Below are 26,963 nucleotides of genomic sequence, written 5' to 3' on the forward strand. Positions count from 1 at the left end.
ATCTCCCACCAAAATCAATCTCCTAGATACTTAATTTTAAGCAAAATTCCAGTGTCGGCTGGGTTCTTAGTTCCCCTCTATACCTTGTCACAGCCCGAGCAGCTGAGGGCTCCGAGGACAATCCGCCATGGGGAAAGAAAGGCTCTGTTATGGGCAGGTCTCATAAAAAGCAGACAGTATGAGTGAGTGGGAGGGAAAGTATACAACATGGTTTAATTGAAGACAGGTTGAGTGTAAAACCAGTACCGGTCACTTTATGCTGGAAGATCCTTTAACTGGAACCAAGGGGCCACCAGCTACATAAAACCCAACTAGGCTTATCAGACAAAAGCAATTCTGTGCTTACCGTTCATCCTCTCTCAGAGAGCAGAGAAAGCTCATGTGACTTGGAGGGAGCTTGGACAGACCCTGAGTTCACAAGATCGCATAAAGGAATTGGGGGCATTTGAGAAAGGAAGCCCAAGACATCTGAATGGGTTTGGGGGTGACTGGATCTACAGTCCTGGATTTTGCCAATGGAAGGAAAAGAAATCTCTCTGGGACTGATAATTATATGTCTATTTATTTATTTATTTATTTATTTATTTATTTATTTGAGATGGGGTCTCACTCTGTCACCCAGGCTGGAGTGCAGTGGCGTGATCACGGCTCACTGCAGCCTCAACCTCCCGGGCTCAAACGACCCTCCTACTTCTGCCTCCCAAGGAGCTGGGACTACAGGCATGTGCCACCATGCCAGGCTAATTTTTAAATTTTTTTATAGAGACAGAGTCTCGCCATGTTCCCCAGGCTGGTCTCAAACTCCAGGGCTCAAGTGATCCTCCCACCTTGGCCTTCCCAAATGAGATTACAGGCATGTGCCGCCACACCTGGCCTGTGCCTCTTTTTAAATTTGCATTTGAAGGATCTACCTTTTGAGTCAGGGCAATACAGGGAACCAGGAACTGCACCAGAAACCACTCACTCATCCAAAGTCAAGAGGCAAGACACCTGCTCCTGCCCCTCTGGTGCGACAAACGGTGGGGGGTAGGCCTTGTGGGGTAAGCGGTGGATCCTCCATTCGGACAGCCATGTCACTATGGGACATCCAGGACAGAAGAGGTGGAAGACAAGGTTTAATGTGAAACTAAGACAAATGCCAAGAGGAAGAGAACTGGCCAAGCAGTTAAATGACCTGGTGCCTCGAAGTCCCAGCTCCAATACCTCTTACTTAGGGCAAGTATCTCACTTCTCCAAATCTTAATTTGCCTCATCTATAATACGGGATCATATCCATCTCGCCCATCTCACAGGGTTACTGTAGTGTCAAATGTGCGGAAAAATGCTTTAAAAACTATCATGATACATATAAATTACACTGCCAACTCACAGCTGGATAAAAATACCGGGAATCTTATCATCATTGTGGTCGCTGCCCTAATTAGTTACTATAAGCTGAGATGCCTCCGTAAATGGGAACCCTCTTTAGACTACAGAAAATTCCAACCTGGAAAATTCCAAATGGGAGCAATTAAAAAAAATGCATACAGGGGTCCCCAACGTTTTTCATCTCATCAGTTTCTGATCATGGAATGCTGGGGAGGGGACTGCAGAGGCCACACTGGGCAGAGAGGGGCAAACAGGCTGGGGGTGACAGAGAGAGAAGCTGCCAGACATATTTCCTTCCCAGTGGCCATCCCCACGAGTCCCAGGGCCTGAGGCTGGGCAGCAGCATCGGCAGGGGCAGATCATAGCCTGCAGGTTGGGGACCCCTGATGAATGCAGATGCACATTGAATATTGACATCATACGTATTGGCATATGTATCTCTCTTGCTACTCACACTGGAGAAGCTTTATATCTATTAGAAGTTCCAGAGTCAGGAGAATCACCACCAATATTACACAGGCTACCAGGAAACTGTTGAGACTTGCACTGAGCAAAAATACCTGCCACACGGCTGCTCTCTTCCCACAGCACGGCTTCAGCCAGTTAGACCTGTGGGGACAAAAGTGGGGAGAAGAGAGGCTCAGGGTGGGAGGGGACAAGAGGGTGGACCCCGGCCAAAGCCCTGCTCTCAAACCCACCAGCATCACTCTTCCTGGGCTGTCTCCCTGGCTCTAGGCTTCACGGCGAAACACAACCTTATTCAAGAGGCTGGGGAGCATCATAAAGGGTGAAAATGTCTCATTAAGAAATGGAGCTGGCCATTTCTTTTTCCTTTTTTTTTTGAGACAAAGTCTTACTCTGTTGCCCAGGCTGGAGTGCAGTGGTGCAATCTCAGCTCACTGCAACCTCTGTCCCCCAGGTTCAAGCAATTCTCCCGCCTCAGGCTCCCAAATAGCTGGGGCTACAGGTGCGTGTCACCATGCCCAGCTAATTTTTGTATTTTTGTAGAGATGGGGTTTCATCATGTTGGCCTGGCTGGTCTCAAACTCCTGACTTCAGGTGATCCACCCACCTCGGCCTTCCAAAGTGCTGGGGTTACAGGAATGAGCCACCGCTCACAGCTGGGCTTACATGCAAACCTGCAGCTCATTCAGCTCTGTGCTTCAGTCTTCTCAAAGTTGAAAAGGGTATGAGACAAACATCTGGTGGGTTAGTGGACAGTCGGCCTATGCGGCGAATGCAGCGTGGAAACAATGTGTTCTTACTGCACTTCCGTGCATCTCAGAATGCGGTGACGTGGGCTCTGGCATTTGGGAGCATCTCAATTTGCCTTTAGTAAATGCTCGATGAATCACTGAATGGATTTTCCATTTTTCAGCTATAAAAAGGAAGATTTGAACCAGATCGCTGTTTTTCAAAGTAGGCTGAGTGGAACGCTAGTTCCACGGAATGTTCATAGTTGTTATTTGATGCAAAAGTTTCCATGGTTGGGTACGTTTTGGGAAATGTGGGTCCAATGAAGTTAAATGGATATTTTTCTCTGTGGGGCGTTTTAGGGCCTTCAATATGCTCTTATGCATCATCATGGTCCCAAAGAGACTGCAGAATCAGGGCTTTCCAAACTTGCTGGACCATGACACCCTTTGTCACAGAGTGAGAATCTCGCGAGACTAGAGTTCCACGGACTTTCAGGGAAACCCTTGACTATATGATGCTGGACATCACAGCAGAGGTGAGGCCTCCGAGGACAGCTTTCCTGAGCAGGTCTGGAGGTGGGAGGGGTCATGGAATCTGAGCTGGGTGGGCTCCGCAGGGCGCTAGACACCCTCCTCTCAGGAGCACAAGAAAGGCACCTCTGAGGGGCCTGGGGAATACAGGGATGGGGGAGCTGACGTCAAACCTCACCTGCTTGGTAGTTTAGGTACGAACAAGACCTGCCTGCCTCCCTTGCTGAGGAAGAGCTAGGCATCCTGAAGTGGCAGCCACAGCACCAGCCTGGGAGGCCACACTTCTGGCTCTGCCTTCGGCCACGCTGGGGCCCCGTGTGAAGGCTCCTCACCACTGTGGCCTCTGCCTCTGCCTCCCCGTGTGTAAACAGGGTAATGCTCCTGAACTCACAGGTCACTAAAGTTAAATGAGGGAACTGATCTGCCCCGTAAAGACAATGCAGCTGAAATGGATTGGTGATGATGACGACAATGATGACAAAATACCTGATGGCCCAAACATGGGGTTGCGAAGAGGGCTCTGCCCTGAGGCGCCCCCTTCTCGCGGAAGGAATAACGTGAATGCTTCAAGGAGACTTCTTCCTCACAGTCCATCCAGTGAAAGCCTGAAGGAGTCCCCCACCATTGGAAGGACAGACAAAGCTCACAGCTCTTCAAGAAACCTGGCAGGACACTGGGCTTATTCACATCATTCTGAATATTTTCTAACACCTCTGGGAATGATAGGCCCCCGTCCTCAACTCTGTGGGGAATGCAAAGACTGGTGTTCAGTCCCCAAACTCAGGGAGCTGCTCCCAGAAAGACAGGTAGGAGGACATCAACAGGCAAATGAGGAAGAGGAAGAGGCCCTTTTGGATGGGGATGGGGGTGGTCGATGTGAACCCCACATGGTCCAAGAGTATGGGGCAAGAGATGAGGAAATCAGCCAGGTCAAAAGAGAGGGTTTTTCATTAAGGGACAATCAGGAAACAGGAGGGGAACAGTCTGTGGGGGCCAGATGGTGAAGGCCATCGATGAACAGCCTCATCGCCCACTCCAGTGGATTTCGAAGTCCATTGCAGAACCACATCTTTCTGCTTTCACGCCGGCACACAGGGGCCAATCCCCAAGCAAGCGGCTACAGAGGAAACCCCAGACTGAAACTGGGAGGAGCTCGGGAGGGTTGCCAGATCAAGCGCAGGATGTCCGGTTACATCCCAACTTCACATAAACAATGAGCAATTTTCTAGTATACCCCAAACATTGCATACAATAGACTCATACTAAAAAATGATCTGTTGCTTATCTGAAATCCAAATTTAACTGGGAATCCTGTATTCTTATTTGCTAAAGCTGGCAGCCCTAAACTCAAAATCTAAGGGGTCCAGAGGGGGCCTGGTGAGGGCAGCTGTGATTTGATCAGAGAATGCATGGGAACCCTGGGATGCAGGCAGAAAGCCAGGATGAGCTGGGGAAAAGCACATGGGAAGGCCATCTGTCCCGAAGGGGCAGGAGGGAGGGACCTGGCCAGGGAAGCCAGGTGCTCAGATGACAGCTTTGGCCCTGCTGGGCTGGAGGCTCCCAGAAGCCTAAAGCTGCTGCCTGCAGCAGTGCCAGCGGCACGGCGCTTCCATCCGTTAACGAGCCTTTGCATTTTAAGATACCTTTGGCTATCATCACTTGGCCACCCTCCTCACCTCCTGATTCTTCCTTCCGGCCTCACCTACTCTGCCTGCTTCTTTTCCCACGATGTGACATTCCTGCCTCCCCTTCCGCCAGCCCCATTTTCATCCTTCACACCTCTCACCCCAAGTTCACACCCAGCCTCCAGCCGCCCCAGCGCCCCCGGAGGCCGGTTCCTCTCCTGCCCTCTGCCTGCTCACTCCTCCCCCACAGCTCTAGCACGGTCTTTTCTAGGGCCCAAGGACACCCGGCTCCAATTCCACATTCTCCCCAATGCCCATTCCCGTGTCTTTGGCCCCTAAAACTGATGGCATGTCATTGTCATTTGAAATCTGAGCCAAGCACCTTCAGGTGGTTATGAATAAAAAGGGCAGCTGCCAGGGCCATCTGCCTGGGCTGGCCAGCAGGAAGCCTCGTCTTCACGTGCCACAGAAGGTGCCGGGCATTTGTTCACCTTTGTGCCTTGGACATCCCTAAGACACTGCTCCTTCTACCCCAGAGGAGGGTCCCAAAGGGAGTAGGGAATGAAACGAAGCACTGTAGGCAGGAGCACTAGTTCCATATATTCAGTTCCCTGTCAACAGGAGACTCAGATCTTGACCTGCCTCCAAGGGAGGAAAAGCCAATTTATATTGCTGTTTAAAATGTCGTTTTTTCTTTCTTTTGTTAGAGAAACTTACTAACCATATCAGGTGGTTTGGAAGCTGCAGGAGGTGGGCGTCTGGAGTTACCTGTGGTCTGAAGTCAGCCCATAGTTGGCCTGGCCCTGACACCAGAGCACACTCCTCAGCCTCAGGGAAGAGCCAGGTAGAGAACTGGGCAGATGGCAGGATTCGAACGCCAGGCAGGGGATGACGGCCTTGAAGTCAAATGAACGCCGCCCCCACCATGAGCTAAGGTAGGCAGTGTGATCAAGAGAGGCGAAAATCCCTGCTCTTGGGCAGGTTACGCTCTAGTGGGAGAGAGGGTCAGGCAATCAATACAACAGGTTGTGGTGTGCTACAAGGCGATGGATACTATAAGGAAGACACACAGAGCTGGTGGAGGGATTAGGTTGGGTAAAGGATGAGTTGACATTTTAAATATGGTGGTCAGAGCAGGCCTCAGTGAGAAAGCAACGTGAGAAAGCTGATGGGGCTGAGGGGAGAGTGATCCAGGCATGGTTGAAATGTACACTAAATAGGGACTGTTTCTGGTAAAATTCTATTCAGCCCCGAAGTACCTCCAGCATGAGAAACACCAGGGTGATGGAAGCCAGGAGCTGGGCCGGGAGGAGGATAGGGCTTCCCCCTTCAGCAGTGGGTACAGCTCACCGCCCACCACCATCTAGGGCAGATGCTGCTGGTGGAGACACAGCCCTTGGCACAGCCAACACACAGCACCCAAGAACCCCCAGGCAGCTGCACAATCGCGCCTGTGCCATGCTGCTTTGGGCCTGTCCTTTTATTCTCGTGCCAGCTCCGTTGTCCCCTGCCTACACTCTGCCCTCAGTGACCCACCCCTCCACCGTGCCAGTCTGGGAGTGAGTTCGTGCAGGCCTCCTTGTTGGGGGTGCCACTTGCATCTTGCTCTGTGCACCCCCTCCTCTTGGTGACCCCAGGGCAAGGCACATGGGGGTGACTCGATGGAAGTGGAAGGACAGAAGACCACCATCAAGGAAATGATGGTATCCAGGGGATACAGTGGCTGGTGAGGCCTGGCTGCCTTGAAGCAGGGAGCCAGGGAGCCAGGGAGCCGGGGAGCCATGGAGACTGGGGGTGGGATCTGCCTCCAGGTCAGTGGATCTCAACCCAAGCTGCACACTAGAGCACCCAAGAGAGCTCTTAAGAACTCCAATGCCCAGGCTGCACACCAGACCTCCTGAACCACAACCTCCGTGGGAGGACCCAGGCCTCCTCAGGTGACTCCAGTGTGCAATCAAGGTGGATGGAAAACCGCTGTTCCAGGTCCTCGATACTCAGTGGAATCTACACAGCAGCAGCAGCAGCATCACCTGGCGCTTGTTAGGAATGTGGCGTCTCAGCCCTTCCCCGTGCTCGCTGAATTTGAGTCTGCAATTCAGTGAGATCCCAGGTGCTTTGGGTGAGAACAAATGATTCTGGCGGCCTACTAAGAGGTAACGGGTATCACAGAAGGTAAAGGGCATGGCAAAGGAGTTTGGGAGCAGGAGAGATGAGACAAAGAAGGCAAGCCAGGGTCAAGCAGCCCTGAGGCATCAAGGAAATGGTGCAGGCAGGCTGTGTGTGTGGGGTGGGGCAAGAGTGTTCAGGTGGGTTCTGGGCTCCTTTGTGAAGAGCAGAAACACAGGGCAGGGCTGCACTAGACTGCAAGACCACAGACCCCAGGGCTCCAGAACAGCGCCCTGGAGGGTGGGTGGGGGGCTGGGAGGCTGGGCTGAAGCCGCAGGCTCTTGGTTGACCAGTGTTTGAAAATCCCAAGCTGCTAATAAAATTTCATCTGAAATTCAGATGACTCGGACATACCTAGAAGACTGTGTTGTAGCAGCGAAATAGAATGTGACCAATTTCAAAAGATTCCTGAGTGGTTCAGTAATGACTCAAGGGGCTTAGTGGGCCAAAGGGGAAATCAGCCTTGACTGTTTAATGAGAGACGGTGCTTTCCTTCTGTCTTCTGCATCGGCCCATCAAGGCCCCAGGGCTGGTTCTCAGGGTGGTGTTATCCCCAGAATTGCCATGAGAGGGCAGGCGTTTCCCAATTTCCTGTTTGGGTGCTGCTGTAGGGAGGGTACAGCTCCAGGGGCCCAGCTTGGGCTGCCAGAGTCTGCAAATACCAACAAGCAGATGGCATGTCCTGGCAGGTGGGCGAGTATTCCACCGTAAGGTAGTTACTCTTGAGGCCTCAGAGAAATCCTGGGGTGGGAGGGGAGGCTGAGTACCTTCACTGCTTCTGCTTCATAGTCTAAGGTGTTTGCATAAAAATTTCAAAGAATAAATTCTAGAATATGAAAACGAACTGACAAACTTCCGGCGGAGGCTTTATATGTGATAAAGCCACAGGGGTGACCTGGAAGGAGCTGGCTCAAGTCACTGCTCCGTCAGGCAGCATTCCCAAGCCTGGCATTGAAACAGCCCCAATCTGGAAGGGGAAGTAGAGCTGTGGCACTAGGATGGGGAGGGCTGCACTTGCTTCTGTGGGGCCTGGCCTCTCCCACCCCACAATCCACTATGCAATTGGTCTGCAGTGGCTGCCAGGCTGGCTGTGGCTGGGAGGACGCGTGGTAGCGGAGAGGGGAATGACTGCACTGTCTCCTGAGGTGCAAGCTGGGGAGTGGCTAGAGCAGGGGAACCGTGGAGACCCTCAAGGTGTCCTAAAAGGGGCTCACAGGCAGTGGAGAGTCATGGCATCAGCCCATCTCCCTGAAGGTAGCCAAACTACCTAACCCTGTCGGCCCTACTTTGAGATTTTCATCCTTCAAGTTCTCAAGGAAGGAGCTGAGGGAGGTGATCAAAATGAGACTGGAAGCTGCCTGGGACCCTGGGCTTCCCCAGCTGCTGTCACTCTGCCTTCAGGAAGGCACGGCTAGACCAAGGGCTCAGAAGCTTTCTGGACTGGAGAGCTCTCCAGCAGTGGATAGAAGCTATGCCCCTACACCCCCAAAATGCACAAAACTACAGCACTGTGCATAAAATTCCAGGGAGTGCATGGACTCCTTGAATCTCATTGATGGATCATCTAACGATACCCAGGCTCCAGGTTAAAGCCCCAGGATTGGGTGATTTGAGGCCCCACCTAGCTCCACTCGTGCCAGTTCTATGATGCTGAACACCTGTGTCCTGGGTGTCACAGCTGACTTTGCCAATGGTTTTGATGGTCAGCAAAACTCCTGGGTCCCACTTTACTATATTTATTCCAGATGATTAAAATATTGGAGAAAGCCATGAGGCTGACTGAAATGTAACTTGTGTCATTGACATGGACTTTAGTTTTATTGATTAAACAAACACTTAAGATACATATTGTGCACCAGGAGCTGTTGTGAGCACTTTACAAATGTTAACTCGTCTAGTTGCTTTAAAAGGCAAGTCCTTTTTTCTCTGTTGTCACGGAGGGGAAAGCCAGACTTTTCCATCTGTTTGGCTGTTGCTGGCAACTACTGTCTCCAAATCACAGTCGCACCATTGACTGAACTGAGTGCAATCATTGAGCCTTAGTTTCCTAATCCCTGAAATGGAGATATCTACTTTGACAGGTTGTTGTGAAATTTAAAAATATTAAAAATAACATATGTCAAGCCCATAACACAGTGTTTATCATATGATCTATGGTGATGATTTAGATACACAGTCATTAGAAGGGGGATAAATAAACTCAACACAGTAAGTTTCAACATTCATTCCATTCCAGGCATGGTTCTCATATGCCCACCAAATGCCAGGCACTGTATTGGGTACTGGGCCCAGGAGGGTGGTCAGAGCCTTCATCCTCACGGAGCCTACAGCATTATACATGGACTCTGATGATCCAATGCGTTCCTAGTTCTAGACCACTCAAAAGGCAAAACAAATAAGGGGAGGAAAAAGGCAGGAAAGAAATGGGCTCACTGTGTATGATGTACCTAAAGAGACGCATAATCTCAACCTGTGAGAACCATCAACCCCAATGCCTACATGGACACCCTTTTACAAAACATCTGAAATTGTTAGTGGGGCTTCTTTCTCACCCAGGGAGAACCAGAACCACAGGAAAAACACTGTTATGCTTCCCCTTTGTTCCCTGTACCCAATTCCAGGGTGCAAGCTACAGCAGCACACAGACTCCGAGATGCAGGCTCATAAACACACACCACGAAACCAGAACTCTCAGGGTGGAGGTGAGAGGTGACTCTCCCAGCGCTCTGGGATAACTAAATAAATTGAAGTTTCCATACCGGCAGCTTCAGTTCCTCAATCAGAGCTACAGATTAGCCCTGCTGCCTTGAGGGGAGAGAGGGAGGAGGGTTGTGTGCAGCTGGGGTCACCAAAGTCTGACATTTGCTTGTCCCAGAATCTCAGATTTCTTGCATCCTCAGAAATGTCAACGCTGGCAAACAGTAGGGTGTGGCGGCAAGAGCTCAGGGTGGGGGGTGAGGGGGTGGGGGAAACTGCCATACACTTGGCAACCCCCACCCAGGGCACAGTGGCCAACACACACCATGGATTGGCTGTCCCTTCTTGGGGGGACCAAGGACACTGACCACACATCTCAGAAGCGCTGCCATGTAGGTGGGCTGTGCTCAGGAGCCACTTGTCAAGTCCTTGGCAAGGGGTTCAAGGTTGACTTAGGGGTGGGAATGAGGTGCTGTTGGATGAAGTGCCTATAAGGTCCCCGCCACCCTGAAGTCCTCAATTCTGGAAACTGGCCCCAAGCCTGAGAATCTCCTTGTGCTCTGCTTGGAGGACAGGGCTGGCCTGGAGGCGATCAGCTTCCTACCGGGTGAGAACGAGGGAACAAATCGGCACCCCACCCACCAGCTCTCTCCAGGTTTGCTGTGGTTTGGCAAATCCTGGGTCAGCCATGATCTCCCTCCTTCTATTTGGCCAAAGTCAATATTCAGGTGCTTCTGCAGATGACTGGGGACTCCCATTCCATCCCAGCACCATAAATTCACCTAACTTTCCTTGCCGGACGTGGCCACGCATTTAAATTTTCCTCCCCTCTCTCCAGGAAACGTCCCAGACACACCCCCGACCCAGGTGGTCAGAGGCGCTCCGCCGCCATCTAGCGGTCACCCGCCGCTGTACACCCTGCACCTTGAGAGCAGGTGGGGACGGACGGATATTTTGTTGAGAAATAATACATCTGTGAATGTATTGCCTTTTTTCCTTTTTTTTTTTTTATACAGGGTCTCACTCTGTTGCCCAGGCTGGAGTGCATTGGTGCGATCCTGAGTAGCTGGGACTACTGGAGCGCACCACCACGCCTGGCTAATTTTAAAATTTTTGTAAAGAGGGGTTCTCACACTCCAGGCTAGTCTCCAACTCCTGGCCTCAAGTGATCCTCCTCGGCCTCCCAGAGTGTTGGGATTACAGGCGTGAGCCACGGCAACCGGACTTAATTGATTTCTTAAGGAAGCTTCTCTGGGGTTCCTGGACTACAGGAAAGGCAGCTAACCAGTGCTCATCAGGAAAAATGTTTTCGTCTAAATTAAACTTTTATTCCGTTGTTGGGGCATCGAGAATTCTCCTGGAAACCGGAGCCTACTAAAAACATCACATCAAGGGAGTGAGGGGTCACAGTGTCAGTCTGGGGTCCAGGGACAGCTGACTTGCTAGAGAAAGGGGTGGTGGTTTATTATAGACAAATCTCACTGGCATCAAGAAAGTGGATTACTGAAGCTCCTTTCTTTTCCTCCCTGAGAAAAAAAGGATGCAAAGCCGTCCTAAATCATGTGATGCCGAATTTCCAGACTCTGCAGTTGCATGGCCATAGCGGGGATCAATCTGCCTCATAACCCTGAACCCCAAAAGGCTTTTCCTTCCTCTACCAGGATGTTAAAACCTAAGTGAAGTTGGCATGTTCTGAGGCAAATCTGATTTCCTTCTTCTAGGGTGACTTTGTGGAGAAGGCATGGAATTAGCAGGGATGCTCAGAGGTGAGCCAGCCAACAGCCACAGCAGTAACTTCTGAGGCATAAGAAGCCTAGGGCCTCCCTTGCAGCTCCTCCTCAGCTCCACAGAGATCTAGGGACCAGCTCCCTCCAAACACTCCAAACCGAACTGGGCTTCCCCTTCTCTTCTAATCCTTATTTGCATGCAGCCCCACCCATTCACTCACTGATTCGTTCATTCAAGTCATTCCTTGATCAGTCAACACCCCTGTTCCAGGCTCAGGTGATCTGATCCCTGCCGTGAGGAAGCTCCTGGCCCAGTACCGGAGACAGACTTGTAAAGAGAGGAGCAGAGCTCATTGTCACTGGGTGTGGTGATGGAAGTAGGCAAGGTGCTATGCATACGCTGAGCTGAGGACCTAGCCTGGTGGGGTTGGAGGACAGAAGACTTTCTGGAGGCTGTGGCCCTCAAGCCAGACAGTACAGGAAGAGAGAAGGGTATTTTGGGCTATGGCTTAGTAGGTCCCTACCCCTCCCTTCTCTTTGTCCCCAGTCTTTGCTCACTGGCATATCTAAAATTATTTCAGTCCTTATTTAGAGATGTTTGCTATATTAGGTCTGTCTTATTTTTCTAACCTGACATCTCAAAAAATATCCCTGTGCCCCCATTATGTTTTTTTCCTCTGAGTGTAAAGTTCTGGCAGAAATGTGCTGTTGGCATCATCTCTAAGTAATAACATCCATTTATGTCTGCCCAAGACCCAAACTTCCTCCAAGCTTAAGAGTTCAGCCCCGACCTTTCAGGCTGGGCCTTTTAGAATCCTAAGATATAAATAACTGTCTTACTAAACACTGAATATCTTTCATTTCTTACTTTATTTTTATTTTTGACAAAGTCTATCCCACTTCCTCACCCATGACCATCTTTGCACCCTCTTTTCACTAAAAAGATGGGGAGCATCTTTATCTCTATGTGAGCACAGAGTGTCATTTATAAAGTGGGGATGATGACCCCCGCCTTGCACCACCATCTCTCCTACAGGGCTGTGGGCCTCTCTAGGGTGGAGACTCTGGTCTCTCTGAATTTTCTCTTTTGTTGCCTGCGGTCTCACCCAGACCCTGAAAACTAACCAGACCTTCAATGTACTGTACTTGGTTAAGAGAAAACAGAACTTCCATTCTGCACCACGATTCTTGCAAACTCAATGTCACTCTTCCAAAGATAGATGATTGGCTCACTGACAGCCTCACTGAGAGCCTCACTTTTCTGTACTTCACTTTTCCATCACTGAGTCGGATGACATCTGATAAGAACATCACAGAATGGGAACAAGGAATCAGGGGCTCCGGTTACGTGCAAACACAAAGCCCCAGCACTGTCCACCAGGACAATGGACACTGGTCCAACTGTACTGGAATGAAAGCATCAACTGACCAAGTCATTGAAGAAACAGCCTAAGAAGGCGGAGCTTTCCCAAACCAAACAATGTCTAGTGACGCTGGATGAAATTAAGAGCTAATTTGAGACTGAAGGCTATGAAAGGAGAACTGGCTTCCTTAAAAGCTGTGGATGATTCTCTCTCTAATGTTCACACTACCCCATCCCACTGGAGTAACAGTAATGTACTTTGGGAAATGATACAGTTCAAGGGGTAGGCCTGATTGGGGATTTTCCTCCGTGCCTTCCCATGCGACCCAATTCTAGCCAAACATACATGTAGGAGAGAGCTGCTGGAGGCTTCTGGGAAAGTTCTTTGTTGTTCTTAGAAGAGAGTGATGGGCAGCCACTCTCACTTGCCAGACATGAACGAGGAAGGATGTGGCCTGATGACCACAGGCAGCCCTCTCGGAAGGAACCAGTGGGAATCACCATTTCCAGTGGAAATCGCTGGTTCCTGTCGCAGCAGGAAGGAGGCCTGGGGTGCCTGTAAATGAGCCCAAGCGCACATGTGGCTCATGTTGGTAGTAATGGGTTGGTGAGGTCCAGGTTCCACACGTTAGGGGTCACGTGGCTCTCAGAAGCCATGGGATGAAATTTACAGCATCAGGATGAAGCTGACACTGCGGCCAGCAGAGTGCAGAGATGAAAGGAATCTGGTTCTTGTTGGCACTGGTGAGTCTCTGGACCAACCTCAAAGCCGCCCTTGCCCTGGACCCCATGGTACCTGGATCAGTGAGTGTGAGACGGGTTTTCCGTTACATGCAGTCCAAAGCAACTGGCCGATGGAATTACCAATCCTTCATGAGAATGGTGTAGAGAAGAGATATGAAGGCAGTAGAGATTTACAAGACTTGGCGATAATGGAGTAAGAGGCATGAAGGAGAAGATATTGAGCTGGCCCCTGAGGTTATCCATGCAACAGGGCATTGTGGGCAGCTCAGCTGGGGTGCAGATACCTCCCCTGTTCCCCTTCTCCCCTTCTCCTGAGTGTCTATTCACCCCTGTGGACACACATGAAGGTTTTTGTGTGATCACTATTGAGGGAGGGAGGCACCTGGTTGGGGGTGGGGGTAGAGGCAGGGAAGGAGAGGCAGGGAAGGAGAGGCAGATGATGCAGCAGGCATGATGTGCCAGCCCAGCTTCTTGGGTTGAACTGGTGACCTGGGTGTAGGGTGGTGAAGGCTAGAAGCACACAGGACTGGAGCTGGGGCCATAAGCCGCGCGTTGACGGCATGGTACAGGCTTGGCATGGGGGTAGCTTTCCTTCCTCACTCTGCATGGAGCCCACACTGCATGGGCTTTGGGTTTCTGAAGCCCCTCAACTGCGTACTGGCACTCCCAGAAGGGACACCATTGGCAGCAGTAGCTTCATGGGCACTGGACATGGTCAGGAGGGAGCCAGAGCAAGGGAGGAGGAACACAGACTCCAGGGTGACTATGAGGTGACCACGGCAGGCTTCATGTAGCTTTGGGGCATCTTGGAACCCACTGGTACCTGTTGCAGCAGGAAAGAGACGTAGGTGCTTGTTAATGAGCCGAAATGCACATGGCTCATTTTGGTAGTAATGGGTGGGTGAGGTCTAGGTTCTACTGGTTAGGGGTCATAGAAAATACATATTGAGAAAAGATAGTTCAATCTAGGGCTTGCTGGGTTTGAGATGGCCAGGACAGGCAGGCCATGGTTCCTCAGGCTGAATGCTGTCACTGCAAAGGCAGTTTTTAGCAACGACCCAGGTGAGACAAAAACATTTCTCCTCTCAAGTATGCAGCCAACTCAGAGGCAGAAGAATAGATCATTCCACAGACACTCATCAGGATTCTGAGATACGTTTGGGATCCCTGTGAATAAGTCCAGGAAAGTAGCTGGATGTAAGTCGGGAGTTTGAGAGACAGAGAGAGAGAGAGAGATTTAGGCTAGAGACACGACTTTGAATGTTACCAGTTGAAGGAGATTAATTAACAGGAATGGATGAAATTACCCAGTGTGTAAAATTAGTAGAGTGAAAACGGCCAAAGGCAGAAAACAAAGAACCCAACATTTAAAGAACAAGCAGAGGAACCTCAAACAATTTTTAAAAGGCCTGGAAGGAACAGCCAGAGGAGGAGGAGGAAAATCAGGACAAGGGCTGGGCACGGTGGCTCATGCCTGTAACCCCAGCATTCCAGGAGGCCGAGGCGGGAGAATCGCTTGAGCCCAAGAGTTCAAGACCAGCTTGGGCAACATGGCGAGACCCTGTCTCTATTTAAAAAATTCAATAAGAAAGAAAATCAGGAGGTCATGGTTATAACAGCAGACACAAGGAGGCTGGAGAGGGAGGGAGTAGCTGACAGTTTCAAATGCTGGACAGAGGACAATAAGGATCATAGCAACAAGGAAGTGGCCGATGCCCTTGAGAACAGTTTCCATGGTGTAGACGAGGCTGAAGCTGGACTGCAGCAGTTGAGACATGAATGGGAGGGCCAAAGGGGAGGCGGCAAGTGTCGCGAGGCTTTCAAGAAGTTTGACTTCAAAGAAAAAGAGAGGTAATGGTAGCTAGCAGGGACGTGGAGTGTGATGACATGGGGTGAGGAGGTAACTGATGGAGCAGGTGCCTGAGAAGGCTGGAGGGGAAGGCAATCAGAGCTCAAGGAATGGGGCAGGTCCTAAAAGGGAGGAAAGAAGAGAACGGGGTGCGGTGCAGCCCATCCACGACTGTGCCTATTTTCTGAGGGTACTGGGAGAGGAGGTCATCTGCTGAGGGCAAGAAACAGGGGACTTGAAGCAGACACAAGCGATCAGAACTGGCCACCTTGGGACTAACCGGGACCGCAGAGGAGGACTGCCAGGCAAAACTGAGAATCAAGTTGAGGCTGGAGACCTTGAGTCTGGGGCAGCAGCCAGTCTGCACAGTCATATGATTTTCCTCCCTGAGCCATCGGCAGCCTGAGTGCAGAGGTGAAGACAGGAGCAGCAGACAGCTCTGCCGTTTGGGCTCTGCTAAGCAGCTATCTGGAGGACAAAGGGCTTCTAGGCAAGTCAAGGAGCTTGGCCAAGATGGGGCTCTGACTTCACATCAAGGCGACTGCTCCTTCTTCCTCACCCCGTAGGACTTTCATGGACTTAGAGCATATCAAACCACCTCACACCCATTAGGAAGGCTGCTATCAACAAAATGGAAAATAGCCAGTGTTGGTGAAGACAAGGAGAAATCAGAGCCCTCGTGCACTGTTAGGTGGAATGTAAAACAGTGCAGCAGCCACTGGAGAAAGCAGTATGGCAGTTCCTCAAAAAGTCAAAAATGGAATTACCCTGTGAGCCAGCAATTCCCGCTTTTGGATATATACCCAAAAGCATTGAAAGCAGGGCATTATTATTACTAATTATTATTATTATTTTGAGACAGAGTCTTGCTCTGTCACCCAGGCTGGAGTACAGTGGCAGCGTGATCTCAACTCACTGCAACCTCCGCCTCCCAGGTTCAAGTGATTCTCCTGCCTCAGCCTCCCAAGTAGCGGGGATTACAGGTGCACGCCACCACACCCGGCTAATTTTTGTATTTTTAGTAGAGACGGGGTTTTGCCATGTTGGCCAGGCTGCTCTCAAACTGCTGACCTCAGGTGATCCGCCCACCTCGGCCTCCAAAGTGCTGGGATTACAGGCGTGAGCCACTGCACCCGGCCTGAAAGCAGGGTTTTGAAGAGATATTTGTACAGGCATGTTCATACCAGTATTATCCACAGTAGCTAAAATATGGACGCATTTGAGAAAAAACAGTCCAGTGTGGGGTGTGTCCACTGACAGATGAAAGGATAAGCAAAGTGTGGTATAGTCACACAGTGGACAATTATTCAGTTTTAAAAAGGAAAGAAATTCTGACACATGCTGCAACATGGATGAACCTTGTGGACATTATACTAAGCAAAATAAGCCAGTTATAAAAGGACAAATAGTGCATGATTTCACTTATAGGAGGCACTTAGAGTAGTCAAATTCAAAGGGACAGAAAATCAAACAGTGGTTTCCAGTGGCTGGAGGAGTTGGGGAACAGGAAGCTACTGTTTACTGGGTATAGAGTTTCTAGTTTACAAGAAGAAGAGTTCTGGAGATGCATGCTGGTTATAGTTACCCAACAATGTGTATGTCCTTAATGCCACTGAAGCCTACGCTTAGGAATGATTAAGATGGTACATTTTGTTACATGTATTTTACCACATTTAAAAAAAAAAAAAAAAAGTGAGCCCGAGGCTAGGCACTGTGGCTCACACCTGTAATCCCAGCTACTTGGGAGGCTGAAGTGGGAGGATTGCTTAAACCCGGGAGATGGAGGTTGCAGTGAGCCAAGATCGTGCCACTACACTCCAGCCTGGGCGACAAAGCAAGACTTTGTCTCAAAAAAAAAAAAAAAAAAAAAAAAGTATACTGAGAAGTTAAAGGCAGGATAGCTAGAAGTGGAATCACATGGGCAATGCATGTTACCCACAGTCACAGCCATGATATTGGAAAGGGACGGCTGAGAAGTGGAAGCCCAGTGCTGCTAGCCAGGATCAAGGGATCAGGATCACAGAGATGGGGCTCTATTCCCGTCTCTGTCATTTTTTGTTGTTGTTGAGACAGGGTCTCACTCTGTTGCCCAGGCTAGAGTGCAGTGGAGCAATCATAGTTCACTAAAGCCTCGACCTCCTGGGCTCAAGTGATCCTCCCACTTCAGCCTCTGAAGCAGCGAGGATGACAGGTGCGTGCCACCATGCCCGGCTAATTTTTTTTTGTAGTGATGGGATTTTGCCATGTTGCACAGGCTGGTCTTGAACTCCTGGGCTCAAGTGATCCTCTCACATCAGCCTCCCAAAGTGCCGGGATTACAGGCATAAACTAGCACGCCCCGCCCCCGTCTCTGTCATTGTGTGACCTTCGGCAAGTTCCTTGTACTCCCTGGGCCCTGCTGTCTTTGAGAATGTTTAGAATGGATGCGTTTAGGCCTCTTCCAGCTCTAACGGTCTCAGGTTCAGGGAAATTGAAAAGCCCTGAAATATAACGGAGCTCAAGAGCACTGGGAGGCGGGCAGCGGGGCCGCGGAGCACTTTCTTGCCAGGCTCCCTGAGGTCTCTTCATTCTCTACAGAAAAGTTCATTCCTATACATAACACTGGCCTTTGTAGGAAGAGGCATCTTGGACAAGACTGAAGCCAAGCTCAGAGCTGTAAATGAGGACTCTTCCTTTTGTTTTCCATTGCCCCAGAAAGGGCCGGGTTGGACATTTTGGGAAAACCCCAGGAAATGTAGCAAGAGCCAAGAAGCCTCGCGGAGAGAGGCCGTTCCTCCCTCGCAGTGTGTTTTTGCTTCGCTTCAGTTTCCCCTGGCTTCGGTCCTGTGCCTGCGCTTCCTTCCTCCAGGAAGCCCTCTGGCTGCCAATCGGGGCCCCCAGCTGAGAGCTCCAGCAGCGAGGCAGATCCCTTCCCCGGGATGCTTCCTATTTACCCAACGGGAACAGCTTTCCTGGGCACACCTGGAGATTCAAATCAAATCAAAGGCCTCTCTGCCTTGCAGGCGCTTCATTTGGATTCGTTTGTTTGGGAAGAAACCTTGCAAAGGCCCAATTTAGAGGCAAATTGAATGATAAGGCAAAGCCTCTGCCAGCCTTGGGGCTCAAGCTAGGGAGTGATACACAGGGGATACCTGGAAAGGGGTACACCACAGCACAGGACCCCTGAAAGGGGTACATCACAGGGTGGTACACCTGGTGGGGGAACACCCATAGCAAGGTCCACCCGCGGTGCCGTAACACGCACAGAGGGCACATGTGGACACTGCTTTGCTCCGAAGCAGAATCCCTGAAGGTTTCCCCACTTTTCTCCATACCATCCTACTCTCCACGTGAAAAGGGCCTAACACTGGCTCAGGCCGGGGGCAGGAAATGAATTCTCCGAAATAGCTACGGCATGTTAGAAGGCTGCACTACTGCTTTTGACCACCAGAGAGCAGTGACGCAGTGACTTGCTGGGTGCTCAGAGAAGGACCCACCAGCTACATCATTTGCAGAGCCCAGTGAAAATGTGGGGCTCCTTAAGAATTTCAAGACAGCAGCGGCAGAGCATTTAGCCAAGTGTTGGGGCCCTTCTAAGCACGGGGCTCTGCGCTACTGCACAGGTCACATGTGCACGAAGCTGGCCCTGGCCCAGGGGCCTCAGGTTTTAGCCCGGCCTTCAAGATGGTAAGGACCTGACAGAGCTCAGGACAGCGCTGCCACTGCAGGTGTCCCTTAGCTGCCTCCGACCTGCTTGCCTATCCTTTTTTTGTCCAGTGTCCTGATGACAATATGCATAATACTTGGAAAAATTATATTTTCAGAGAAAGCCACTGGGGTGTAGTTTCTGCAAAAAAAGGTGTGTGGTTTCACCATTGTTAGGCGGTTTATCTCAGGAAGTGGGGAAGCTCCTTCCAGAAACAAGCCCAGGAAATCCGAGCTCTGCCAATTTAGCTTTAGCTAAGGCTTCTCATTTGCTTCTAAAAGACCTGACAATCCTTCATTTTTATATTCAAAGCAGCCAGCATGTTCCAAAGTGTTTACCGGCACCCAGGAAAGAAAAGTCCAGAACTGGCTCCTAAGGTCCTGCCAGTATTTACAATTCTGTGTCTAAGAGCCACAGGGTGAGGCTAGGGAAAGCCCTTGTTGGAGTCGGAAGTCTGATCTGCTGTGTGACCCTAGGACCTGTTCCTACCCCTCTTTGGCCTTTAGCTATACCACCAAGCCCCATGAAAACGAGGACATCGAACTGGTGTGTCTCCCCTGCCCCATCCAGCTCTTGCCCTCTACCACTCACCTTCAGGAAGTATGTCTGTAAGACAGACCACGCTAATGAGAAGTGAATTGGGAAACGAAGGCATCCAAGCTGATTGACAAGCTAAGTAGGAGGAGGTAAGGACCACCTTTTTGAATTGCGGACCCACATATTCCGCATGCCTTCCCTGGAAAGGGAGTGCCCTAATGTCTGCAGAGCTCCTAGCTGAATTCTCTAGATTCCTTTACATCCTAAGCATGTTCCTGCATGTAGGGTACATTCTTCCTGGTCGCTTCCTAGTGAGAGTCTGCTTCATAAAGGGAAAGTGCAGCTCAAGTCCATCCCTTATGGGCTCTGGGACCTTGGGCAAGTCCCTAATCACTGTGGGTCTGCTTCTTTGCTAGTGTACATAGAGGGGATTGGATGGGTCATTAAGGAGTGCCTCGGTCCTAAAATAAATTTTATGATTCTCCTAAGAGGTCACCTAAGAGGTTGTCTGGCAGGTATTTTCTATGTCCAGTGCCTTTTTCTGAGCAAGTAATGTGTGAATAGGAAAAGGGCCTGAGTGGTCTGCTGTGAACCTCTGCTGTCTCACTAGTTAGCATCTCTCATCTTGGCTGCTGCTTCTTGGAAGATATCCATAGAAACCCAGGGACTTTTTTTTTTTTTTTTTGAGACAGAGTTTTACTCTTGTCGCCCAGGCTGGAGTGCAATGGTGTAATCTCAGCTCACTGCAACCTCCGCCTCTCGGGTTCAAGCAATTCTCCTGCCTCAGCCTCCTGAGTAGCTGAGATTACAGGGCTGCGCCACCACGCTCAGCTAATTTGTGTATTTTTAGTAGAGACGGGGTTTTACCATGTTGGCCAGGCTGGTCTCGAACTCCCAACTTCAGGTGATCTGCCCACCTCTGCCTCCCAAAGTGCTGGGATTACAGGCGTGAGCCACCACGCCTAGCCTAACCCAGGGACTTCTTAGCTAGCTCAATGGTCCCAGCACCTACCCTTCTCTTTGATAATCTTCGTCCAGATTTGACAGGAGCTGCGAGCCCGCCGTGGAGAGATCGACAGCAGCCAGGGGCAAGTCCCGATAGGCAAAGTTCACCAGCTGCACAGGAGCAATGCTCTTGGTTTCTTCGTCTACTTGTTGGGAGATGATCTCAACTTCGGAAATTCCTCCTTCTATGGCAGGCCTGGGTTGGAGAGGAGGAACAATGGGAAAGAGTTATCTTCAAGGGCCAAAAAATTCTTCCATTCCTCAAGGAAAGGAGGGAGAAGGCTGCTATGCCAGTGGAGGGCTGAGGAAGTTTAAGGTTGCCCCTCTTCCCTGCTGGCCACCCGAGGACTGGACTGAGGCCCTAACAGTCCCATCTCTTTCAATGGTTGGGGAAAAGTGGGAGAATGGGAAGCGGAAGTGCTCAGACCTGGAAATATGAGCTTCAGTGGGGCAGAGTCCTTCATGAAGGGGAGGTAAAGACCCAGATGGATAACTGCCAGCCCGCAAAACTATGGCTTATACTTTCAGGACTCTGGATCACTGGACTCTATATGGGAGTAAGATATTCTTTTAAGTTGTCTCCTGAGTTTCTTTGTAAAGGTGTTTTGAAATGTTTCTATTCTGTATTCCACAATAGAGAAAACAGGTTTCTGTTCACAACTGGATGTACTGTGGTGATAGAGGAGCCTACATGGAGACTTGTAGAGACCTAGTGGGCCTTGGGGTGGTGAGGACAGGAGGCTCCAGCTGTCCCTGGTAGCCACTCCCTTCCTCTTTGAACTGGTCCTACCATATGTCTCTTCTTAAGGTTGGGAATAGGGGATGGGAGTCACTTGATCCAATGTCTTGAGGGGTTATGGGTCTCTTCCTGTCTTACTGTCAGGCTCACCTTGGCACTGCCAATAACTCACCACTCCAGTGGCATTCCCAGGCATCTCAGCCAGGGCGGTACCACCTCCCAATCTACCAGGGGATATCTGGCAATTTGTGGAGGCATTTTTGGTTGCCACCATGACCACGGGTGGTCGCTATTGACATTTAAGTAGGGCTGGGGACGCTACACATCCTGCAATGTGCCAACAACGACTAAAAACTGTCCTGCCCACACACCCACAGCAACCCTGTCCAGAGATGCTGGACTAGAAAACTTTCCCTTAGCTTCCTGGGGCACCATCTTTGGTCCGTCCATATGTCCTTGACCCTATCTCATCCTGTAGAATCTGAGGGGCTCAGTCTTGTGCCTCTGTCCGAACAATAAGAGTTAGAAAGGAACAATAGTAAAATGGCAAGGAGTAAAATTTAAATATTGGAGGGAACATTGAGGGTCAGTGCCCAGGGTAATGAGGGCCCAGTTTTAATACTGAGATGGCAGTCCTGTCTGCTGTAAACTGCTCTTGGGCTCTGGTGCTGGCTTGAATGCCAACTTCTGCAGGGCTCCTCCTGAACCTCAGTTTCTCCAATCAGAACATGAGGAGGTAAAAGAGAATACTCCTAAGGGCTGTTCCTTCTCACTCTATGATCTGACATAGATAACAGACATATGGAGAAGATTGGAGGAGCTCTAGAGTGACAAGTCCCTATACTTGTGTGGGAGCTCTAAATTCTAAACTTTTCCAACAACCTTGAAATCTAACCAATAATACACAGCTGCAGGCCGGCCGTGGTGGCTCACACCTGTAATCCCAAGACTTTGGGAGGCCAATGCAGGTGGATCACCTGAGGTTAGGAGTTCAAGACCAGCCTGACCAGCACAGTGAAACCGTCTCTACTAAAAATACACAAAATTAGCCGGATGTGGTGGCGCATGCCTGTAATCCCAGCTACTTGGGAGGCTGAGGCAGGAGAATCGCTTGAACCTGGGAGGTGGAGGTTGCAGTGAGCTGAGATCAGGCCATTGCACTCCAGCCTGGGCAACAAGAGTGAAACTCTGTCTCAAAAGAAAAAAAAAAAACAAAAAACCCACAGCTGCAGTTATCCTGGAAGTTCAGAGATTAATCTACCTACTTCTCTTTTGCTTGGATTATCCGCTAACTAAGGAGAAAGTGGGATTTTTATTTGAATGCCACAGACTGGCTGCCTAGACCACCTGAATTCACCAAGTAATTTCTAATGTCCAATTCTCATTTGTAGGCCTTATTTAAACCTTTGCTTTTTGCTACCTGTCAAGCACAGATAATAGTACTCATCACTGCTTGACATTTACAAAATGACTCAAGATCTTTAAACGAAACAGAATATGAGGTTTCAATGTTTCTCAACAATTGATATAAAAGTGTGGGTGTTTATGGGGGGAATCCCAGCTCCCCCAGATGTTTCCCAAAAAGCAGATGCTCGGTTGAATGTATTCTCTTTTCTTCTGGACTACTCAAGGAAACTATGGATCACTGAACTAAACAAAGAGAACTTTCTGATCAATAAGGTGTTCATGGAGGGAAATTAACAGGATATGGCTCTGAGAAGTACGAACAAACTATTTCTGCCTTTCCAACGTTTCTGCCTCACGTTCCCCTTCCGTCAGTAGTCACAGTGGCCCGGCACCATCTCTGGCCATGTGGTGGTCATCTCAGCAGAGAGACAAGGCCTCCTCTGGTGGAGTGAAGGTCCCACAGTGCATAGGCTATATTTAGCCTACACCCTTTCCTTAGATACAAAGAATGGTATGGTAGACAAAATGTATTAATGGTTCTATTCTTTACCTCTCCTTGAGCCCGTGCCCTTTGACATATAACTTCACAGCTCCTTCCATCAAAAGGAAGAGTGTATTTTCCTAACCCTTGATTCAGCATTCAGCCACGTGACTCATTTTTGCCAACGAGATGTTAGATGGTAGAAGAGCCAGGTTAGACACCAGCAGAGGCATGAAAAGGCTCTGTGAATTTCTGCCTGTGCTCTTGTACCTCCAACATCACCCATGAGAGGGTGAGCAGCCTAGCCTACTGGAGGATGAGAGACGTGGAGCAGAGTCCAGCCTCCTCTAGATCAGCTGACAGCCAGCTATGACCCACATTTAAAAGTCATCCCAGCCAAGATCAGAGGAGCTGTCTAGCTGAGTAGCCCAGACATGTGAGCAATAAACATTTTTTGTTGTATTCTACTAAGCTTCTATGGTTGGTTGTTACACAGCATTACTGTGTCAACAGATAACAGATTCATACTCCAGATGACAGAGCAGTCAGGCCCATATCTAGATAGGCCAGGACAGTGTGGTGTAATAGAATGAGTGCTGTTTTCATCTTAGTATTCATACCAACCAGTTGCAAAACACAAAATAAGTGACCACCTTGCAGGTGCTTGGTAAGATTAACTGATTGGTTCATATGGCATCTCAGGTTTTGGGAACTGAAAGCAATTCTCCCTTAAGAATTCTGCCCCAGGTTTCATAAAGCCTGGTTTTAGAAACCCTCTCAGATTTCTAAATTTCCTTGTAATTCCCATTTTGTTAATTCACCTTCAGCGCTTCCTAATCTTGTCTTGAGTCTTGCTTTTGAAAGGTTTCTCCATTTTCTGTGGCCTCCTGCTAAAGGAAATGTACATAGTGGTTGCCTAAATTAGAAGGTCTTCATCTTCTGGGAGATTTATAGCCACAGTTCTGGATCCAGAGAGCAGATCCCAGCATTACTTACTGTGGATTGGTCATGTTGAAAGATGCAGCCAGAGCCATGGGTTTTCTTGGTGTTTAGTGGGGCTCAGCTGTCCTGAAGCCTGCTGTCAGCATTTCCAAGCGTGGGTTCTACAAGACACATACAAATATAGTGCCCTGAAAACAAAAATAGGAACTTATTACCTTCAGATGCCAAACCAAAGTCCTCCTAAGCTCATCTAAAAATGGGAGTCCTTAGAACTTTCTTCCATCTAGCACTTTTCTTCAAAGTAATGTTGAATAGATTCTTACAATTACCCTATGGAAGGGTAATAATAGCATAATTTCTCTTTTCTAGATGAGGAAACAGGGCCAGAGTGACAAAATGACTTTTTTGTGTCACAGAGATGGTAGAAGAGCCAGGTTAGTGCCCAGGTTCTCTGACTTCTCATCCACAGTTCTTCCCACTAAACTGCTGTGCCCCCCAAAACAGCATCCCTTTATACTGCAGCTTTGAGAGGCTTCAAAATAAGGTTTGTCTAAAAAATCTCAAATGTTTTCCAAGTATTTTTTCTCCCACTTCCCTTTCCCTTCCGGTAGTTCCGTCTTTTCGTGCGGGCTTTTCTCTTCTTCTCCTCTCAGCTCATTCCAAGAACGGAGAGAAAGAATAGACCCTGGAGCTGGGCTGCCACAGTCAGAGCCTCACTCCCACTTACTAGCTCTGTGACCTGGAGTGAGCTACTTACACGCCCATCCTCAGTTTCCCCACTTGAAAAATGGGGATAATAACAGAACCAACTACATGAGGTCATGCCTGTAAGACACTAGCATAGTGCCTGACACTTAGTAAGTACTATGTAAGTGTTGGAGTTCATTATTATTATTTATTTTATTTATTTATTTTTTTTAGATGGAGTTTCACTCTTGTTACCCAGGCTGCAGTGCAATGGCATGATATCAGCTCACTGCAACCTCACCTCCTGGGTCAAAGTGATTCTCCTGCCTCAGCCTCCCGAAGTAGCTGGGGTTACAGGGATGCACCACCACGTCCAGCTAATGTTTTTGTATTTTTAGTAGAGACAGGGTTTCTCCATGTTGGTCAGGCTGGTCTCAAATTACTGACCTCAGGTGATCCGCCCACCTCAGCCTCCCAAAGTGCTGGGATTACAGGCATGAGCCACCACGCCTGGCCTGATTTATTTATTTATTTATGTTTAGACAAGGTCTCACTCTGTCACCCAGGCTGGAGCACAGTGGTGCAATCTTGGCTCACTGCAGCCCTGACCTCCTGGGCTCAAGTGACCCTCCACCTCAGCCTCAGCTGGGACTACAGGCACGTATTACCACACTCAGCTAATTTTCTGGACTTTTGGTAAAGTTGGGGTTTTGCTATGTTGCCCAGGCTGGTCTCAAACTTCTGAGCTCAAGTGATCAACCTACCTCAGCCTCCCAAAGTGCTGGCATTACGGGTGTGAGCCACTGTGCCTGGCCAGTAATAATAATAATTATTATTATTATTATTTGAGAGACAGAGTCTCGCTCTATCTCCCAGGCTGGAGTGCAGTGCCGCAATTTTGGCTCACTGCAACCTCCACCTCCTGGGTAAAGTGATTCTCGTGCCTCAGCCTCCTGAGTAGCTGGGACTACAGGCATGCGCCACCACACCCAGCTATTTTTATATTTTTAGTAGAGACAGGGTTTTCCCATGTTGGCCAGGCTGGTCTCAAACTCCTGACCTCAAGTGATCCGCCCGCCTTGGCCTCCCAAACTGGGATTATGGACATGAGCCACTGTGCCCTGCCCATAATAATTATTTTTTTATAAATTAAAAGGGCATAGTCTATTGAACCTGAGTATATTCCAACACATTTAGATGGCTGAATATAGTATTTCCTTTTAAAAACTGGATTGGTAGGCCAGGCGCGGTAGCTCAGGCCTGTAATCCCAGCACTTTGGGAGGCTGAGGTGGGCAGATCATGAGGTCAGGAGATCGAGGCCATCCTGGCTAACACGGTGAAACCCTGTCTCTACTAAAAATACAAAAAAATTAGCCAAGCATGGTGGCGGATGCCTGTAGTCCCAGCTACTCGGGAGGCTGAGGCAGGAGAATTGCTGGAACCTGGGAGGCGGAGCTTGCAGTGAGCCGAGATCACGCCACTGCACTCCAGCTTAGGCGACACAGCAAGATTCCATCTCAAAAAAAAAAAAAAAATGGATCGGTACACAGCATATACTTTCCTATCAACCAGTGCTACAGTACCATCTAGAAGTCTTCTGGGAGACAGGGCAACCCAGTAGAAGATATGCAGACAAAATAACTCAGAACCCAGGTTCTTAAAGGAGCGAGGAAGTTCCTTTAAGCAATGTGTAATTAAGAAAAGAGAGTGCTCAAGTTAAAGAAACTTAAGGAAATCCTGGGAAAGTCTGAACTTAGAGCAACTGGAATTAACAGAGACAGAGAGCTCTCTAAAAGCAGAAGGGCAGCCAAGGAGGAAGCCACCAACCATATCCACACCAGATGTTTGTGGGGCAATAGAAGCAAGGGACAAAGACTCAGAGCCAACACCAAGGAGAAATGGACAGATGTTTTGTAACCACATCTTACTAAGGGCTTCATCTTCCCTTAGTATTCCTTAGTAAGGAGGGTCTAAGCATGAAAAACAGAACTGTCCTCTATAGTATTTGGGATTTCATAGCCATTTTATACTAAGTCTTATAAAATTCCATAACATAGATTTAATCAGTATCAATCTTTTTATGTTCTCTTTATAAAACCTCCAGTTAATAAAGTCTTCTGAGACTAAGACTGATGACATAGAGTGTCTAAACCCAACTGACAATGAAGTCAGGATTGAGATATCCATAAATGGGAAGCCAGGTGCGCAAGCCT

The 26,963-nt window shown here is 49.3% G+C and overlaps 1 protein-coding gene across 7 annotated transcripts in view; it reads right to left on the minus strand.

Annotated features, from left to right (window-relative positions):
* The window catches only part of TMEM266 (transmembrane protein 266), a 144,809-nt gene that overhangs the window by 46,522 nt on the left and 71,324 nt on the right, over positions 1-26,963 (minus strand). For 5 of the 7 annotated variants that reach the window (XM_055277653.2, XM_063638713.1, XM_055277654.2 and 2 more), the window contains exons 2-4: positions 24,117-24,250; positions 20,501-20,689; positions 1,823-1,977 (exon numbers count right to left, since the gene is read on the minus strand). In XM_055277653.2, coding sequence (XP_055133628.1) covers positions 1,823-1,977; positions 20,501-20,689; positions 24,117-24,154 — 382 coding nt within the window. In that variant the 5' untranslated portion in view covers positions 24,155-24,250. Of the gene's footprint in view, positions 1-1,822; positions 1,978-20,500; positions 20,690-24,116; positions 24,254-26,963 lie in introns of those variants that run through there. The other 2 variants (XM_055277655.2, XM_055277659.2) reach the window with 2 other exon arrangements.

Source organism: Symphalangus syndactylus, chromosome 5 (assembly GCF_028878055.3).
Source record: "Symphalangus syndactylus isolate Jambi chromosome 5, NHGRI_mSymSyn1-v2.1_pri, whole genome shotgun sequence".
In the NCBI taxonomy this organism is placed as follows: Eukaryota; Metazoa; Chordata; class Mammalia; order Primates; family Hylobatidae; genus Symphalangus; species Symphalangus syndactylus.